Source organism: Macaca mulatta, chromosome 6 (assembly GCF_049350105.2).
Source record: "Macaca mulatta isolate MMU2019108-1 chromosome 6, T2T-MMU8v2.0, whole genome shotgun sequence".
Taxonomy (NCBI): Eukaryota; Metazoa; Chordata; class Mammalia; order Primates; family Cercopithecidae; genus Macaca; species Macaca mulatta.
In genome coordinates, this window is record NC_133411.1 from 96777458 (window position 1) to 96797905 (window position 20448).

General features: G+C 33.9%; 1 protein-coding gene across 1 annotated transcript; it reads right to left on the reverse strand.

Moving 5' to 3' along the window:
- Positions 1-1905: 1905 nt before the first annotated feature.
- CETN3 (centrin 3) lies at positions 1906-17578 on the reverse strand. The gene is given in 5 exon segments (NM_001266092.2): positions 1906-2265; positions 7485-7676; positions 13459-13573; positions 15481-15616; positions 17443-17578. Coding segments are annotated over 5 exon segments (504 nt in total). The 5' UTR covers positions 17460-17578; the 3' UTR covers positions 1906-2221.
- Positions 17579-20448: the final 2870 nt, after the last annotated feature.

Here is a 20448-nt window from a genome sequence, read left to right on the forward strand (position 1 = left end):
AGGAGAAGTATACTAAGAAAAAAGATGGCCGGGTGGGGTGGCTCACACCTGTAATCTCAGCACTTTGGGAGGCTGAGGCCGGCAGATCACCCGAGGTCAGAAGTTCAAGACCAGCCTGGCCAACATGGTGAAACTCCACCTCTACTAAAAATACAAAAATTAGCTGGGCGTGGTGGCAGGCGCCTGTAATCCCAGCTACCTGGGAGGCTGAGGCAGGAGAATTGCTTGAACCCAAGAGGCAGAGGTTGCAGTGAGCCAAGATCACACCATGGCACTCCAACCTGGGGGACAGAATGAGACTCTGTACCCCCCCCAAAAAAGAAAAAAGACAAAATATCTATAAAGTGGCAAAAAATAGCTTCACTATTCCAATAAAGTCATAGAAGACTCGCAAAAGTAGATTTACTTTTACTGTTTTATTTTTCACTTTCCTGGAAATCAATATATTTCATGATCAAGACAGAGGCAACTCATCAGTAAGTGTGATAAAAATGTTTTAATTTCAAGGTCTGTTGCCCTGAATGTTGTTATGACTGTGACCATTGAATTTGTATTCAAAATTAAGTTTTACTCTAGTTAACTTGCTGATATAGTTTGTGTATCTATCCCCACCCAAATATCATGTTGAATTGTAATCCCCAGTACTAGAGGTGACGCCTGGTGGGAGGTGATTAGATGTCCTCACAATAGTGAGTTCTCACGAGATCTGGTGGTTTAAAAGTGCTTGGTATTTCTCTTACTTGCTCACTCTGGTTTTCACCACATGATATGCCTGCTCCCCCTTTGCCTCTACCATGATTGTAAGCTTCCTGAGGCCTCCCCAGAAGCAGATGCTAGCACCATGCTTCCTGTAAAGCCTGCAGAACCGTAAGCCAATTAAGCCTCTTTTCTTTATAAAATACACAGTCTTGGGTATTTCTTCATAGCAATACAAGAATGACCTAATATATACTTGCTTTCTAGATAACTGTTTGAAATGTCACTACTGCTGTAGTGTTCCCTACTGATTTTGTGTTAAATTTCTAGTGGACAGCCCTTAATGTAATACTCTTAAAAGGCTCACGTTTAAAGTGCCTCAAATTATACTGTACTTTAAACTTAAAATTTAAAACAAGAATTCTAAAGAAAGATTGCTGAAATAGACAACTCAATTCCCTTCCTGGGACAGCCCATAACACCAAGTACTAGATTATGAGTGAAGGATCCATATAGGTACTATTTTTCCTATGATCCATCTCCATAACCACTTGTTTCCCCCTAACATACACTTCTACAAGGCAGAAGAGCCCACCAATGCTTGGAAAGTCTGTCTCTACTATTTCCTGGTGAATCACAGACTGTTCCTTTATATAGGTTAAACATAGACTTAAATTATTTCTGTGGCTTACAGCTTTCTATTTTCACCACTGTGACATTTAATTGAATGATAATTATCTTAACAAATCAAAATTCCAAAATTTAAATCTCTCACTTAGTCAAGAAGTTAGAGAATTCAAATTGTATTCATTCAATTCGTTTGAGGAAATATTCAGAAAAAAATTAACTTTCATACTTACATTGATACCAAAAGAGTTAAGAAACATAATACACAAGGATAAATGGGTCTATCTAGACAATACTTATTCCCTCTAAACTCAAAGACAGGACTCTTAAAAAAGAAATTAGGCTTATATTGAGTCATCTTGTATTAAAATATAGACTGTCAAAATTGATGAAATGTTAGGTAATGGAAAAATGTGCCATTCTATTGCTATTTGTATTTCAATTTTTGTTTCAGAAACTAGTAAAATTATAAAGAGGAGATTTAAGAAATACACTCTTGAGGGTTAACAGATACTAGGAATAAAAACAAATTTACCAAACTTTAAAATACTAATAAAATAAGTATTTTATTAATGAAAGTCTGGAAAACGTGTGCACCAAAATAAAAGTGACTATTAATGTTAAATTAAAAAATCTTCAAAGAACACATATCACATATTCAATTTTTAAAAACTTTATATAAAAGCTCTATTATAAATACAAAGCTAAACTATCTGAGTACTAACAACATACTTCATACAAAGAAACTTAACAGTAGTAAAATACAAATACATAAGATGCTTATTTTTGGTCCTTTTGGATAAAAGAACTAAGTTGGTTTTTTTCAAATGGCTCCAGGCACAAAAATAGAATATAAGATGATAACTGCAACATTCTTAGTGTTTATCCTTGTAATTCTTTAAATGTCACCAGTCATAATAGCAATGAACTCCTCTTGGTTTACTGTGGTAAGAAAGAAAATGAAACAGTCAGAAATATAAACATTTTATTTTTTCAGAGTCCAGGACTACCATTTTACACTAAGTATTTAAAAAATTTTACATTATGCAAAATTGTTACATCAAGACATGGCTTTTTGCTTTTACTTCGTTAGGCAGTGGAACATGTTTATTAAATGTAACTTCTTGAATGCAAAAGTACATATAATGTGATAAACATTATAAATTAGTATTCTATAATATTAACTGGGGAAAAGATAATGTTACCAAAAAAGTCAATCACAGTCATATTTGTATATACTTGCTAAAACATTTTAAATGCTTGACATTTCAAAGTTCTTTAAACAATCTTCTTTATAATCTTTATTCTACTAGTTCATTTAGCAAATTCTTCTTTACAAGTAAGCTTGAACATATCATGCATGTAAATTAGATTTCTAAAGAATGAAAATATATTAAAATTATAAAAATAAGAAATTATTATTTTTTGAACTTTTATATGCTTAAAAGCCTATGTTAAAGAATAATTAAAACCAGGTCACCATACCTCAAAAGTATCAATAAAAATGGCAATTTGAAAAGATTACAGATTTAATCTTAATCGCCAAGGTAATCCAGCAACTATATAGATGTAAATGCAGAAAATAATCATGGATAAGGACTAATATTTAGTTTGCCAAAATTATAAATATAGTAAGAATCTCCAATTTATAAAACATAATGTTTAAGACAGCAACCTAGAAATAAGAAATCAGATAATCTTATTGAATATAATTTTGAAAACCCAATATATGCACACATATCAATTAAGAAAAATGTTCAGAAGATACTTCTACTAAGTATTTAGCATTTAGCCCTAAGACTTAATACTACCTAAGCAAGACACAAGTTATGAATGATAATTTTGATAATGCCAAAAGAAAACTACAGACATTAAGACCTGGTTTCTAGTCATAGCTCTGCACAGAACAGTTCTACATCTCATTTCCTTCATCTCAAAACACTGAACTATGAGATGATGTTTTAGATTGTTTAACTCTTATTTACCATAGAAGGTATTATATGAAAATACTCCATTGAATCAAACATTTTTAAGTGGCTAGTGAATGCTAACACCACAATAAGTGTTGTGTAATATACCAAAACAGACACCAGGCTTCCTATTCTGGTACACATTAAAACTGAAATGAGAAAGATACTATATGATATTATAAAATTATTGTTAACTTTCTTAAGTGTAACATTGGTATCATAGCTTTATAAAATATATATCCTTGTTCTTAGTAGATGGATATGCTAAAATATTAAAGGATCAAGCTTTTTTGTTTTATTATTAAAATTTAATTAATTAATTAATTAATTTATGAGACTGGCTAACTTTTGTATTTTTGGTAGAGACGAGGTTTCACCATGTTGCCAAGGCTGGTCTTGAACTCCTGGGCTCAAGCAATCCACCTGCCTCAGCCTCCCAAGGTGCTGGGATTACAGGCATGGGTCACGGTGCCTGGCCTAAAGGATTGAGTTCTTAATATATGAAATTTATTTTCAAATGATTGAGAAAAAAACATACACACGACAGATAAAGCAAATGCAGTAAAATACTAATTATTGAATCTAGGCAGAAGGTACAATGGTGTTCACTGTAGTAGTCTGACAATTTTTCTCTACGTTTGAGAATATTCATAATGAATAGTTAGAAAAAATTAGCCAATTAAAAAATGTTGAGGAGATAAAACATGGTCACAGGGAATGGAAAGAATATATACTGCACTGGTTTTAGAAACCACATAGAAAACCAGTTTTGATAACTATGTTAGTCAGTTTTTATACTTGAAACAGAACAAATGTTTTATAACACAAAATCCTATTTATTATTAAAATAAAGACTAAATCAGTGTTGAAAAAAATCCTTCACAATGGTAAAAATTATTACTAATGAGAAAAATTCAGGTGAAGGTAAGTCACTACTTGGGCTCTAAAATAAAAATACAGAATTTGGAAAGGATGTAGAAAGGGAGCTGGGGTGGGAGAATACCATCAGAAATACAGTCAAGAAAGAGAATAGTGTATGCCTCACAGAAATAAGCTACGAGTTAGGAAAAATGCACCCTCCAGAAGCTGACAGGGAACTACGAATCCATGCAATCAGTATTTAACATCTATAAAACACTATGACAGACATAGAACGTAATACAAAATCTATAATACTCTCAAACTACTTTCAAGAATCTTACAAATTGAAGTAGTGATCTTTAACCTTTGCAGTTAAATAGCCATGTCTGCATATCTTAGGAAAGCTATTATCTCTCTCTGTTTCCAATAAATAAAGCTCAAATATATAAAATTATTAATCAATTCAGCCAGTGTGCACCTTCACTGAAGAACCCCCGATTTAGACTGAGACATCTAGACCAAATAGGAAGCAAGAGTATGTTCTTAAGAACTGTATTAAGAGAAAAAACATAAAACAGTCTTAGAATGATTTGATTACAAATCATTTTAACAGTGTAATACAGCCATGATTAAAATATTCAAAATCCAAAAAGTACTTGTTACTTAAAGATCTAGAACTTTTTCTTGATCTGTAAAATTTCAATACTCAAACTGCACATTTTAAGCTTCATATAGAAGTTTGAAAAACACAAAACACTTAATTTTTATATTGTTTATACATAAAAACTTTAAATTATAATAGCATTTCAAACGTATTTAAAACTACAGTCAGTCTTCTGTAACCACAAGTTCCTCACATCTGCAGATTAAACCAACTGCAATGAAAAATATTTGGGAAAATAATACAATAAAAAAATACAAATAAAATAAAGTATAACTATTTACATAGCATTTACATTGTATTGGGTATTATAAGTAATCTAGAGATGATTTAAGGTATACAGGAGGATATGTGAAAGTTATATGCAAATACTATGCCATTTTATACAATGGACTTGAGCACCATAGATTTTGTCATCCTTAAGCGACTTGGAACCAATCTCCTGTGCTCATCAAGGGACAACTGAATTCCATGATTCATACCTAAAAACATAATACTTAAACCCCAAAAAGTAAAAATTAGAAAGTGGCTCAGGAAATTAAACTAGCTACTTTACTATCAGAGAGTCTTGTAGGCAGTTAAAAAACAATCTCCTATACCTCTGTACATTTGGTTTTATAACCTTCTCTATTAATATCTTAAATCAAGTTCCTATATCTAATAAATCTACCACAATGCCTAGCTTAAAATAAGCATTTGGTAAAACATTTATTGAATCAAGAAAATACGACACTTTGTTTCCTTTTATATTGCCTTCAACAAAATTTTTCATAAATCAACCATTTCATAGAGCAAATCTTATTATAAGTTGCTAACAATAGGAATTTTAGAGAACCAAGTAGATTAAGTACCTTAGAGACCATCTGGCTTTGAAGGGGAAAAGCAAATCTTAGAATTCAAAATTCCAACTGAGTATGTTGCTAATACACTGCTTCCTATAATAGTATGTAATTTTTAAAACTCCATAAACATAGAAGTCTAGTTAATATTTTACTTCATAGCCCAAGAGGCAATACAATATTATATTTAAAAGCACATTCTTTGCCATTATGGAGATCTGATTTTGAGTTCTGGCTCTACCATGTACAGTATTAGCTTTGTGATAACCTGGGACAGACTATTAATCTCTCAAAGCTTTAGTTTCCTCATCTATATATATACATCTATTACACGCATGTATAGGTATATTATATCTACTTTACAAGTTATTATGGAAATTAAGTGACATAATTCATGCTAATATCCAATACAGTAACTGCTAAATAAATGTTAACAAACATCATCATTATTTAAAAGATGATCCATTCTGGCTTTTCAAAACGTTCCTTTCATTTTTTCCAAAAGATGTGCTGTGTTTTATTTTATATATGTTGTGGGGGGGCGGGGGAAGTGACTCTTTCTGTATCATTATTACAGCTTTATGTCTATCTTGTAGTACATCTTATTTACCTTTAACTTCACATTCGCCATGTTTATTATTTTATATACCCAATATTTTTAAAATTTCATTGCTCTTAGATACCAAAAAGCATGAAAAAGTCACAAAGACAGAAGAATGCTAAAGTTCACAAAAAAACAGCAAGGTCTAATCTTTAGCAGTTTAACATACAAATAAAGTGGTTTTTATCTCAATAAAACTTAAGTTTCCAGCCAAAAGATTCCATATTAAGTGTATGAAAGTATCAAAACAATCTGTTTCTCTAAATGCTATAGGCCTTCAATGGAAGTCTCATGATTCATACACAGAGTGTTATGGGAAGCTTTTGAGAAAAAGATGGTGTTTAATACGTACCTGAGAGAATGAATCACATTTCAGCAGGCAGAAATTAACAATTAGAGCATTCTTAAGAAACAGCATGATGAAATGAATAGCATAACAATGTGTTTTCAGGATAGAGTATTTTGACAAAATGTGTACATACAGGAGGTGAGGGTTAAAGAAGAAAAGTGGAAGAATACACTGGGAAATAAAATTACTCAAGGTGGGACAGATGATAGAAGGCTTTGAAGTTTACTCTGTAGGCACTGAAGAATCGTTCCAAGTGTTCGAACAAGGAAATGGCATTATCAAATGTATATTTTAGGAAAAGAATGAGACCAAGAGACTGAAGAAGAGATTAGAGACTTTTATATACCTGAAGGGCAATCAGGACACTACAAGAGACTGCAAAGTGAAAGCAGGAACCACATCTGCCTTTTTCATTGTGTAGCACCAGTCAACACACAGGACACTGCACCCAGTAGGCAGCCAAGGTAAGAATAAATGAGGCCATTATAACATTCCTAATTAGAAATTAGGGCCTGAACTAGGACAGCCACAGTGGACAAAGATAAAAACAGATTCAAAACATTTGAAGGGGAAAATCAATAGAACTTAGAACTTAGCATGTAGGTTGAGGGAGAAGCCATTAAAGACTGAAATTTTATTGAAAGGCTGAAATTTTGGTGATGTTTCACCTTCAGAGAAAAGTGAGGTACCTTCTTGAAGTGTAATTGGTTTTAGAGATCTGCTTCATTCTAAACTGAATATGTGAATTATTTAGACAGAAGGCCCATTACAAGAAGCGGTAAGTTTACAAAAAAATCTTGCAAGTCATTTGTTTTTAGAAAAATGTATTACACGTGAAGCATCAGGAATACTTGGAACATATGTTTCACTTAAAACTTACTTTCTCCATCACCATCTTTGTCAAATTCTTCTATCATAGCTCGAAGCTCTTCATCACTCATGTTTTCACCCAATTCTCTAGCAACACGTCGCAAATTCCTCAAGCTTATTTTACCTGAATCATCATCATCAAATAGTTTAAATGCCTTGAGTATTTCTTCATGGGGATCTCTTTCCAATATCCAGTCTGTCACTACAATTTAAAAATATATATATTTTAATAAACCTGCATAGTCACAAAGGCATTCATTTGTGATATCAACTAAATATTAGATGAGAATTAAAGCTGTGACTGTCAACATTTAGTCTGACAATAAAATGTCAAATGAGATCCCCAAACCCCGAGATAAACCTGAAATTAGAAAAACCAAATCCATATTTTGAATGTTAACCTTTTTATTATGAGCAACTTGTCTTATTAAAAAAGTAAGCAAAACTATATCACATAGAGGCAAAATTAAAAGACTACATTTATTCCATATTTATTTAAGATCTACTATAATCAAGAATTGTACTAGGCTCCACTGACATCAAGCACACAAGGAGTGTGTCATCTACTTGTGGAGAGACATACCAACAAAATAACTGGAGCTAACTAAATAAAAGCTGCTTGCTAACTAAATGTCATACTAACACTGATTCTTCCTCAAATTTAATCCAACTTCAAAACAAGAAAAACTGCAAAAGACAAAAAGTACTGCCATCGCAGACACAGGCACAATCTCAAGAGAGCAGATGAAAATTCCACTAATACCTTCGTGATTAGAAGAACAGCTTGGTTTTCCAAAATTTAGAAAGTAGTAAATAGGATCAAATCTGACTATAGCAGGAAAGCCCACCCAAAAAAAAACCTCTGGAAAGAAGGTCTCCTTAAAGCTTACCCGTTTTGTTTGGATAAATCACTCTCAGACAACTAACTAAAAATAAATGTAGTTTCAAACCTCAATGGTAATTGTGTATTTTAATACACTAAATATAATCATATATAACAACATAGTAATAAGCTTAAGTATTTTCAATTTTACCAGTCTTCAATCAATAGCCACAATAAAAATTAAAATAAAAATCTGTGGCATAAAAATTGTTAAGTTACTAAATAAAATTCTAACAATATCTAAATAAATATCTCTGAAGTAATTATATACACTACCTGCCACTACAAGAAAAGGTATTTATGGCCTTTACTATGCTATTAAAAATAACTCGGTCCTGTTAAAGGTTACAGAATCATTAAAAAAAAAAAAACAAAAAACTGCTTATAGATGGAAAATACTGGAATGTTTAAAGAACCCAGAATGAAAAAAATACAATCAAAATCTCCAACAAGTTATTGTTTTGTAGCTGTTTCACCTATATTAGGTTCAATAATCACCTATTCAAATGACTATTATATCATCTACACATATTTTCAATAGTTTCCTTTTATCCATTAATTTTATCCAAAAAGGCTGCCAAGTAACTAATTGAAGTATATTACTGTAAGTATGCAAATCATCAAAGCTCATAAATATTCAGTCAAAAAGGAGCTGGCATATCTACAGCCATAACACCAAAATAAAATACCACACTTAACTCTATGGCACATACTCAACTTATTTTGAATTTAGTCCCAACAAAAAAGCAGGACAAGGAAAAAAAGTGTTAAGAAATTTTCTTCACCAATTAAATAATTTACATGACAGGTGAACCAAAAAAGCAGCTTGCTGAAAGTATTAATGTACTTAAAGAAGCAACAGGGTGATTGGGGAACAGATGGGGCTCCAAGATGTATAAATTCTTATCCCACTGGTACTTTAATTGTGTTAGTTATTTCAGAGCTATGTGTCTATATATTCTTTTATCAATATTCTTCCTTAAAATGCAGCTTTTCTTGGGAATTATAAATGCTCATCATTTTGGACAGCAAAAACATTACCTAATATATAACTTTATAATGATTCTCCTCCATGCCTTCATGTTCTATTCTTGTTCCACAAAGTAGAATTTAATTACAAGAAATATATTTATTTTCAATGAAAATATTAGTAAACTGATATAGAGGCAGTTAAGGTGGGTTTCATTTATTTCACAAAACTCCAAATTTCTGTCCATGTAACTGTATTTTCAAATGATTTAATTACACATACTATCAGAAATGTACTTCTTCAAAACACTTTCTTAGACCTTTCATGTGTAAAAATCACTTAAGAATACAGCAAATCCAAAAACATCACATCAAAAGTAAATTAAAAATCATTGTAGGTAATGCTAGAAATACAGCTTTAACTGTATTTCTCAATGTCTTTTGGAAATTTCTATCCAAACACACCAGTGAGACATGTTGGACTCCAAACTCATTCCACTACCACCACAGTAACTGTAGCTGCCTCCTCTACCCCCACCAAAAGACAACAGCAACATTTACAGCCAGATTCCGTATGTGAAAAGTATAAATCATTTTCAGTCCCATAAACTTAATCAGGTCCTATAGTACTGAGAATACTATTTTTTTTATTTTTATTGTTTTGAAACAAGGTCTCGCTCTGTTGCCCAGGCTGGAGTGCAATGGCATGATCCCAGCTTACTGCAGCCTCAACTCCTGGGCTCAAGCAATTTTTCCACCTCAGCCTCCAAAGCAGCTGGGACTACAGGCATGTGCCATCACATCTGGCTAATTTTTTTTTTTTTTTTTTGTAGAGACAGGATCTCACTTTGTTGCCCCGGCTGGTCTCAAACTCCTGTGAGCAAGCAATCCTCCCGCCCTGACCTCCCAAAGTGCTGGGATTACAGGCATGAGCCACCAAGCCTAGCCTCTTTTTTATTCTTAAATGTATTTTCTTTTCACGCTCGCCATCCTCAGCATAAAAAATAGTATTTTCTGTCTGCAGTCTCTCTTCCTTCCAATGCATCATCAATAATACTCTCATCAGTTTTCTTTCTCAAATATATCATATCCTCTTCCCTTAAAAATTGTGAATGATCCTCTGCTAACTAAAATTCAAAATCTTTTAAGTTTCGCAAGACTTTACCAGTCTGGCCCAATCCTACACTTCCAGCTATTTCCCTATCGTCTAGCCCAGAACACTATCTAGTTTCCCAAACATGCTATGCTTCTAGTACCATTCTTTGTTGTTGCTGCTTTCTAAGCCTAGAATGCTTTTTCTCTACTCTTCCTGGCAATCTTGGAATGAAATCCTCCTCACGTTTCCAAAGGCCTAAATTTAAAATCTCCTCTGCAAAGTCTTCAATTCCTCTATATCAGGGATTAACAAATCTTTCCTGTAAAAGGCCAGACAGTAAATACTTTAGGCTTTGTAGAGGGGCATAAAGTCTCTACTCACTCTGCCATAGCAGCACAAAAGCTGCATAAAAGAATGGGTGTGGTGGTGTACAAGCAGCAGCTGAATTTGGTCCAAAGGCTATAATTGCTGACTTCTGTCCTAGACAAAATTACAATTTACCACATAGTACTATAGCCTGTTGTCACCTATATGTACACTGTAAACTCCCTGAAAGAAGAACCTCTTAGTAACTTTTAATTACGTCTTCTTCCCAACCCCAGTACAGTACCTAATACCAAAAAATTCAGTGTTAAATAAGCAAAATGAAGACAATAATACACTATTATAATCTGAATCAGCAATAAGTAGTATATGTCAAAAATAGTGTACAAACGTTTGACTTATGTTGGTGTTAAAGACAGAATTCCTAAAACATCTATGTTACTCACTAGCCTCAGGTTGTCTTGACTCTAAACTTACATTAAATATATTTTAAAGCTTTTTTCCAGTACTAGGAAGAATCTATAATAGTTAACTGCCAAACTTCATCCAGATATATCTGTGGAACAGTATCCTTGAGTAGTTCATAAAACTAGGACTCAAATGTTAAGATTTAGAATCATTTGTCCCAAAGTACAAAACATATTAATCTGTGGTCAGTGATTAGTTAAAAATAATCAACAAAAGGGGAAATACATAGTTCTTGACTGATTCCCAAACAGTAATAAATTTTTATTTTACACCTGGTACTCTCCATAGGTAGCCTTAAGATAGCTAAGATAGGTGTTGACCCTGTCAAAAGGTTAATCTTTGAGTGTCAAAGCTGAAGTTTAGCCACATCTATTTATTCTAAAGGAACCCAGTATTTCTGCTCTGTTAATAACATAGAACAGATAGGGCATCAGGAAAAAGTGGAGGTGGCATGGGATTCTGGTCCCAACTGCCAATAAAAAATCACAATTTCAAAATTGTATTCATTTAAGATGAAATAAAATATTTTGTAAAATTATTAGTGATGATATAGTGTTTACAATAGCCTTTATGAAAAAAAGTCAATAAAAAGTATACACAGAGTCTATTTTATGTCCCAGTGATGCATATATGATTATTTTGAGCCCCTGAAACAGAGACAATTTTTTAAAGTAATAATAATAACAAATGCTTAGTAGCACTTACAACATGCTAGGCCCTTTTCTAGGTACTTTACATGTTATTAACTTAATCCTCAGAAGAATCTCATGAGAGAGTACAATGATCCCCACCTTATAGTTGAAAATGAGGCACAGGGTATTAAAAAGACCAAGTTCCAGAGCTATAAAGTGGCAAAACCAAGGTATGAACCAACAGAATCTGGTTCCAAGTGCTAAACCACTATACTGTACTAAACATACCTGGATTATAGCTCCTTCCTAATAGTATCATTTCCACTGTATCCTAACATCTTGTTTCTACAAATAAACAATCTAAGGTAAAACTAGGAATACTACGATTATAAACTTCAGGAGAGTGTCCATTCTGGGAGAACAAAAGGTGGCTCTCTCCTTCTCCTCAAATAAAAAATTCTACAAATTAGAGGAAAAAAGGAAAATGTCCCCAACAGACAAGTTGCCTCTCTAAACAGTCATATATTAGTTCGTAAGTTGAGTATCTTCTGTGCTGTATTTTTTCTCTTAGGTTTATCATTTATTTTCCATCTCAACTGCTTTTGACTTGAGCGTTTGGATTCAAAAAACTAATGACATGAATCTAAATTTTCTCTGCGTATACTAATTGCCATTTCTTTTTGCTTCCCATATTGCTTCTTGATGAATATTTAAAAGAAGGGGTTTGTGTATATAACAGAATTTGTTTCCAAATATCTTAAAATACTTATATGATGTGCTTATATCGTGACCCATTGGTTTAGGGGGAAAAAAATAGAAATAAACCTGAATATTTATATATTTTGTAGGTAATATCCTAGACAATAGTAACGCCCTTGCCTTCCAGACTCTTCTATTTTGAAAAAGCCTGCTCTATGTATGCTATAAATAATTCACTAAAATCAACTACACAAAAATTTAGCCATATTAAGCCTATGACATATTATCTTCAGTTGGTGGTACCAGGATGTTTTCTCCTGCTTGCAGTATGCCCACTGCCTCCTTTACTACTACCCTCTAAACAGATGACTTTATCCACTAAGATCAAGGTCATCCAGAGGATGTAGCCTCTCATAAACTTTGTCAACCTGAAGTCACGCATTTCATCTACGGCCAAAGATACCAACTACTACCAGTTCCCTCTTCTCCCACTTAGCCAGCAAAAATCACATACCAGAAAGGTCTTGGGAAACATTTTCCAAACAGCAGGATATCAAATTTTCTGTTTTACTGAGCAAAAATAATTTTTTGATCACCCTTCAAGTTTTATCACATAATATAAATACAAATAACTTGGAAAAGCATCTTTCCATAAAAAGCTACACAGTAGTTCCTTGGCTAGAATCTTCACAACAAAACAAAAGACAAAACTATAAATCTCAGAGCAAAGCCATATTTTTTCTTTGAAAATGAAAAAAGTAAAATAACCCAAACAAAACTGAGTAAGAGTCACATTATACACCAGTGTTCTATAAGAAAATTCCATAACCTAGAGAATTTAAAATTTAAAAAGTCATATTAATCAGACAATTTCCTAACAGCTGCTGATTACAAAGACTATTAAAATACACACCAACTTCATTAAAATCTTCAAAGGTGATTTTCCCTGTGGCTTCTCTGTCATAATCTTTAAGAATCTTCAGTACATCAGCTTTTTTTACATCAAACCCCAAGGCTCTCATTGCCACCTTTTGGATTAAAAGGGAAAAGCAAATTATAAAGCAATCTTTACAAAAGAATTTCTAATTATTAAGTTTTTACATCTTAAGAGATAAAAACACATTAGTAAAATATAACTTTTTTGCATGTTTTACCTCTTTAAAATAGCAGTGACAGTGTAATTGTTCTTCACTACTGAAATTATGTATAAGTTTTTTCATTTATAAATTGCATTTTTATATGACAAAGTAACCAACAAGTGTTTACTATATAAAATGCACTAACTTACTGCACAGATAATTTGACTGCTATTTGTTATCACGGGATTAACAACCAAAATGAGAAAAAGGCATAGCATAAATATTAAAGTTATATGATAGAAGAGATAAAACATTAAAATAAGAATTATCATCAGTATCTCCATGATTAGTTATTAGGTTAATAATAGGGCGAAGGACCCTGAGTTTAGACAAAAAAGAGACTTTGTTACTAGTAACAAGGAAGGAAACATGTTACTGACTAGATAAGTCTTATTTGGAAAGATTCAAGTTGTTCCTTGAAGGACAGATGAAGAGGAGCAGTAGGGCATTTGGGAAGGATGACTAGTATTAAAAGAAACACTGAAATGAACAATAGGTTTGAAGGACAACGAACAGAGCAGTTTACCTCACCTGAATTAGAAGAGTTCAGGTGAGATAAACTGCTCACCTGGATTAGAAGGTGAATTCCACGTGAATTAGAAGAGTTTGGGAGGAAGAAAGCAGTTAGCAAATGAAAAAAGTAGTTGGTGGCAAAAGTGTAGAGAACATTCAGTAGAAAGCAAAGGAATCTGAACTTTAAGTAGTATATAATGAGGAGTTATTAATAGTAAAGGCTTATGAGCAACGAACAATTTATAAGCAATGGTGAAAGATTTTTTAAACTATCTAAATTCAGTGGTAGTAGTATACAAGGTGAACTACAAGTAGACAAACCATTTAGGAAGCTCCAGGTATGAAATAAGGTCTGAAACCAGTCAATGGTTACTAATGGAAGAGACACTATAAAGGAAGAATTGATCAAATCTGGGTAACCAAAACCAAAAAACAAAAACAAAAAACAGTGGGAAAAGAGAGCTAAAGAGGACTGCAAGATTGAGAAAGCTAGACTTACAGGCCTATTAATTGTTTTTATACATTCTATACTGTTACTGCATAGTTCGTATCCCTACTTGGAATTCTAATGCTTAAAAATCCCTTAAGAAATTACAAAAATTAAAACTATCAAATAAACACTTACATTCACCTATCCATTAAGGCTATTAAAAATCTCAAAATACTATCTTTCCCACTGTGCTGAAAGTAAGTCCCATTCTACCCTAAACCCAAATCTCTCCTTATACCCTGACAAATAATAATTTACAAATCCCTCTCTACACCTTGACATTCTAGGTCTTAAAGTTGACATTTTTACCTACAAGCATGTGTCAACATCAAACAGCACTGAAGTTGTTTGTACCACAGAAAGTGGATTGAGACTATGTTACTAACAAATACAAATTATAAGATTAAAAGACAACAATCCCACAATCTGAAAACAGTATGAGTCACCAAGAAACAAAAACAAAAACAAAAAAAACAGTGAAAAGAATATGGTAATAGTTTAAATTCCAGTTTGAAATCCTTTAATTATGTCAGTGAAAAATAAGCACCTTCCCTAGGAATGTATTGTTACATTTAAAATGCTATTCGTTTTATCACGTGAAAAAGATTTTCTAAAAACTGTGTTAGGAGTTCTATTCAGTATTATTATAGAATCTAACTATGAATGCTTAAAATGCCTTCATAGTTCCAAAACCAATTTAGTTAAAATAATTACTTAGAAATGTAATGTAAAGCAACTGTCAAAATGCAAATCATTTTAACACAGAAACAAGTATTTTAAAGTATACCATTACCTTTAATTCATGATAATCTATTGCTTCATCTTTGTCTGTATCAAATAGTTCAAAAGCATCTTTAATTTCTTGTTTCTGTTCCTCAGACAGTTCTCTTCTTTTTTTCCTCTTTGTTTTGTCTACTACAAGCTCACTTCTATGAAATGGAAAGAAAAAGCCCTTAGTCCACTTTAATTCTCTTTACTAACAGAAATTAGCCAATAATTATTTTCTAAATTTCAAAAAAGAAAGTACTTTGGAGAAAGACAGGGAAACTTTCCCTTTATGAGTCAATGCCCTGTTTATTCCATAGTCTAAATTGCTATAAATATGAACTTCCCAAAACTAAAGAGTGTTACAGATTATTAAAAGAAATGAGGACCAAACTTTTCCTTTTCCCAGCTTTTTATTTATTCCCACTTTCCCTAACTTTTTATTTATTCAAGAACTGTGAATAAGCAACATTACTTTTATGTCTGAAACTCCAACCAACTCCAACCAAAAAAAAACAAAAACACTCACATTATTCTACAAGAATGTTAAAGAAACCAAAAAATCTCCAAATGAAACCAAAATTCGTAACTGACAATCACCATATATCGGTTTACTTTTGATAGTTCTGATAATTAAGTTCATAAAATTACTACAAAAAATACAACTGGATTAACTTATATTTTGGGACTGTTGGTTCAAAATGTTTTTAGATTACACGTTTCTAACAGTTTGGCAATTTATGTGTCATTTCCTCCACTGATATTAACAAATCACCCAAAATATTAATGAGTCTAAACATATGACAAATATTAGATGTCAAAAAAGTATACAATATTTGTGCTTCATAAGTCTTGTCTCACTTAAGATGTAAACTGGAGGTTAAACTTCTCATAAACTCTGGAAACGCTTAAAGAAAAAAGCAAAAATTACTTTAAAGCCAGAAATGTTTTCCGTAAGAGCTGCCCATCTAAATGTGCTCCAAGTTTTCCAATGGAGCCGCAACACTGGTATAAGAACAAGTTTTGAAACACACAATCTGGTAACACATTAACATGTCAAAACCAGTTGACTGTATTTAAAACACGTATCTAGCTGCATTTGAAAGTCGTTTTGGTCTCTGAACGCTACAAAAAAAAAAAAAAAAAAAAAGGCTAGGAAGTGACCAGTAGATGCAGTATGACAAAGCTGAGGAAGATCTTCCTTTCATGAGACCTGACTTGACACAAACTTGGGTATTCCTGGGGTCAGTCTTTTCCTTCCTGAGACTTTTAGAGGCCAAGTCCAGAACCGACCCACCCCTGACCCCATCCAAGGGTACCATGATTATCCCTTAGCAGAACATGGAACATTTTTAGAGTGTCCTAAGTATATGTATAGTTTTACGGTACAACGTCTACGTAGGGGGAGCGGGTAACAGACAGAGGGTTAGAGGTTAGAACTGAAAGGTAAAGAAATGAAAGAAACAGGAAATCCAAGAGACAGTTTGCCAATTAGTCACTAAAATGGGTTTCTAATTACACCGTAAAGCAGGACCTTGGGAGAATAGCAAAGAGTTTTTTGTTATTTCCAAAATTTATAGGTGGATGATTGCATCAGCAGCAGAGCAGCGGAGGTGGGGCCCTGGCCAGGCATACGAATTGAATGAAGGGATGTTCCGCGGCCTGATCTCTCAGAGCAACAGAGTAGAAGCCTCGCGATATTTCATTCCCTCCCCCTCGCTCGCAACTAAGCCCATTTTTTTGGTAGTCGAAAGCCCTACGCGCTGACAGAAATAACCTCCTTAGTAGAAATGCACTGGAAGTCTCGTTCCCTGCAGGGCACCAGAGCCCAGAGGGTGAGTGATCCAGACAGGCTGCCCTAGGCTCCTTTCCCGCATCCCAAACAGCATCCCCTGCCTCGCCACGGCCCCAAACGGCCTCCCTTCCACACACACCCTCCCTAGGTCCCGCTCCGGGGTGTGGAGAGCACTGCCGCCTCCTTATTACCGACCTCAGAGCTAAACTCATTATCTCTTCGGACAGAGTCGTTCCTCTCAAGAAACGATTTTAACCCCCTACCCAAAGCAGCAAGACTCCCACAACCGTTCAACAGACACGAACGACCTCAGCGGCCTCAGGGACCTCCCACAACATAGACACTTTTGAGCTGGATTGGTTGAAATGTCGCTATGGTTCTGCCCATTATGGCGGAAGCTTTACCAGTTTTATTTTAATTGGGTACGCTTTACGTCAATCAAGAAAAAAAAAAAACCTCTCTCTCCCCGCCCCCCCCCCCCCGCCACCCACCCCGCCCCTCCATTCCTAGGGCCGCTCTCGCCCTTCGGATTGGCCTGATGCCTTTTTCCCCAAATCCTTTGCGGGTCCGGCCTCCGATCCCTGTGTGGTGGTTTGCGTAGTGGGTGCTCCTAGTCTCTCGCGTATTGTCCTGCGGTCTGTGGGCCGACGTTCGAAAACTGGATAGATAACTTGGACGGTGGGAAGGGAAGGGACACGCTGCACGCCACCCTCCGGCTAGAAGGAGGCAGTAGTTGAGGAACAAGGTCTGCGAAGCGTGGCTCTGCTCTGTTCTAAAACTTTGGATGGCTTCAGTACCTGGGGAATGTCTTTAAAATGCAGACTTAAATGCCCCTTTCTCCATTCTAATTTCAGTAGGTATGAATCTGCGTTTGTATTCCTCACAAGCCTTCCAAGTGATTCTGAGGCAGGTGCTGTGACTATACTTGGATTATCACAGGGTTAGATTATCAGGCTATTTATGGTGATGCTGTATCTAAACCGCCCTTCCCTCTCCTTTTCCTCCTTTGAACTGTTTGAAACGGATTTGTTGGCTTCTGTCTCTTATTTTACGGTGCTGTAAATTGTTAATACACGTGAGACTGTATTCACTACCAAACCAAGTCTCCTAAAGCTCACTTGAATGTCTACTTATTCGTCTCCCTTACCAGGTTCAGTTTCTTGAAGGCCATGATTATATCTATTTAACGCTTTTCCTTGTACCTAATAAAATGTCTGGTGCATAGGTGCTCGGTAAATTGAGTGGAATCTTTTGAAAACCCACAAAATACTGAGCTAAACAGCAAATCTCATAAACGGGAATAAAATAGCCTGAGAATGGGAGTTGAAGGCGGAGAATATGTAAACATATGTTTAAGGGATGTATATAAAATTTTAGAGAAGGGAGAGAGCACAAGATGGGCTTCCTAAAGAGGTGGCATAAACGTTAGACCTACAAGGATGGGCTAAATTTGCACAAGTAAAGATAGTATGATAGAACAAGCTAAAAATTAGCTAAGGGATAGCACCCCTAAAAAACAAAAGCGGAACTTTTATTTTGTTCGTATTTTAAATTTTAAAGTACCTTTATAAATCACCTTTGAGTCTAAAAGGAAAGAGAAATTGTAATTACTAGAACATAGTGATATTGAAAAAAACTATATGTTAACATTTTAAGACACAGACCAAACTATAGGAGAACATTATTTTAAATAAGAAAGAATAAAAATAGACCAGGCATTTATTTGAAGATGTTAGAAATGAAGAACAAAATTGTATAATTGAAATTAGGAAGAGGAAATTAGTAAAGTTTGAGAACAACGTTTTAAAAGGAAACTGGTCAAATTGATAAAGTGCTCATAGTCTGGTATAAAGCTGCTTTTTGGCAATACCAGTGAAATTCAAAGACAGGAAATGTAACAAGAAAAGGAATAGTGCCACTAGTAAGGTTAGTAATTTAACAAAAGGGAGGTTTAAAAATTATTAAAATATTTTATACAATTTTATACTGCCAATAAATATTAATAGAAAATGAAATAGTCACTTTTCAAGGAAAACATAACTCAAAAAAGATGGAAAACTGAATTAAGTCAATAACTACAGACAGGACTGAAAAAAAGATGCCAAATTTCTGTACCCTCAAATAAAAAGCCTCCAGCCCACTCAGATTTATGGGTAAAAATCATAAGAGCTAAATCTTGTGCTTTAAACTCAAGTAACAGAAAATGATGGAGAGCTTCTTAGCTTAATTTTTGAAGCTGCCATAATATTTAACATCCTAAAAGAACATTTAAAGTCACTCAGTGTAAGCTTAGTGATGATGAAGGCTATACATGTTGCTCACCATTGTATCCCCAGTGCCTGACTCATATTTGATGTTCATTTGTGAATTTAAGTGCAAAATTCCTAGATGTTAGCAAAATCAGTTTGATACTGTCTTAAAGGAGCATTTCTCTATAACCAAATTGAGTTTTTTTGTTGTTTTTGTTAAGTGCAAAGATAATTCAAAATATAAATCTGTGTTAAATATAGTGTTAAGGAAATCATCTCAGTGTCAAAAGGGCACTGAATAATAGGCAACACTTTTTCTACTAGGATATAAAGTGGGTTTAGAAAATACTTTTTAAAATATGATCGGCAAAATACTTAAACACCAGTGTTCCTCAAACCTCATTCCTGAAACACTAGAATTTTTGAGATGCTTTTGGTCTCAGAGTGAGTTTTATAAGCAAATAATTTGGGCAAACAGATTTTAACATGTTTTCAATAGGGTATCCTTTTAAGAGTGACAGGGAATTTACACGGATCACTTTTATTATATTTAGTGAGAACTAGTGACAACCACTTCTTGCTTCACAGGAGTCAGACAAATCTCTAGATGGAAAACTGCTCTGCTGAAATTTGGGGTCGGATCATCTATTTCTAAAGATAAGACAGGTGATTACACGCATTTAAATCTAAATTCGATGCAATCAAAATTCTCATTTTTCTTGAACAAAATTATTCCAAAGATCCAACAACAGTTGCATAAAAATAGCTTACTAAACTGTGAAAAAGAATAATAATACAAAAATTCCTCTATGGGACAGTAAAATGTATTTGGTACAATGGTAATCAGACCAGAAATTCCAGAGACAGCAAATGTAAATAAAAATTTCTGCTTTGAGAAGGTAGTGACATGAGTGTTTAGTCTGCCTCCTAAAGCCGTAATAAAGCAAGAGTT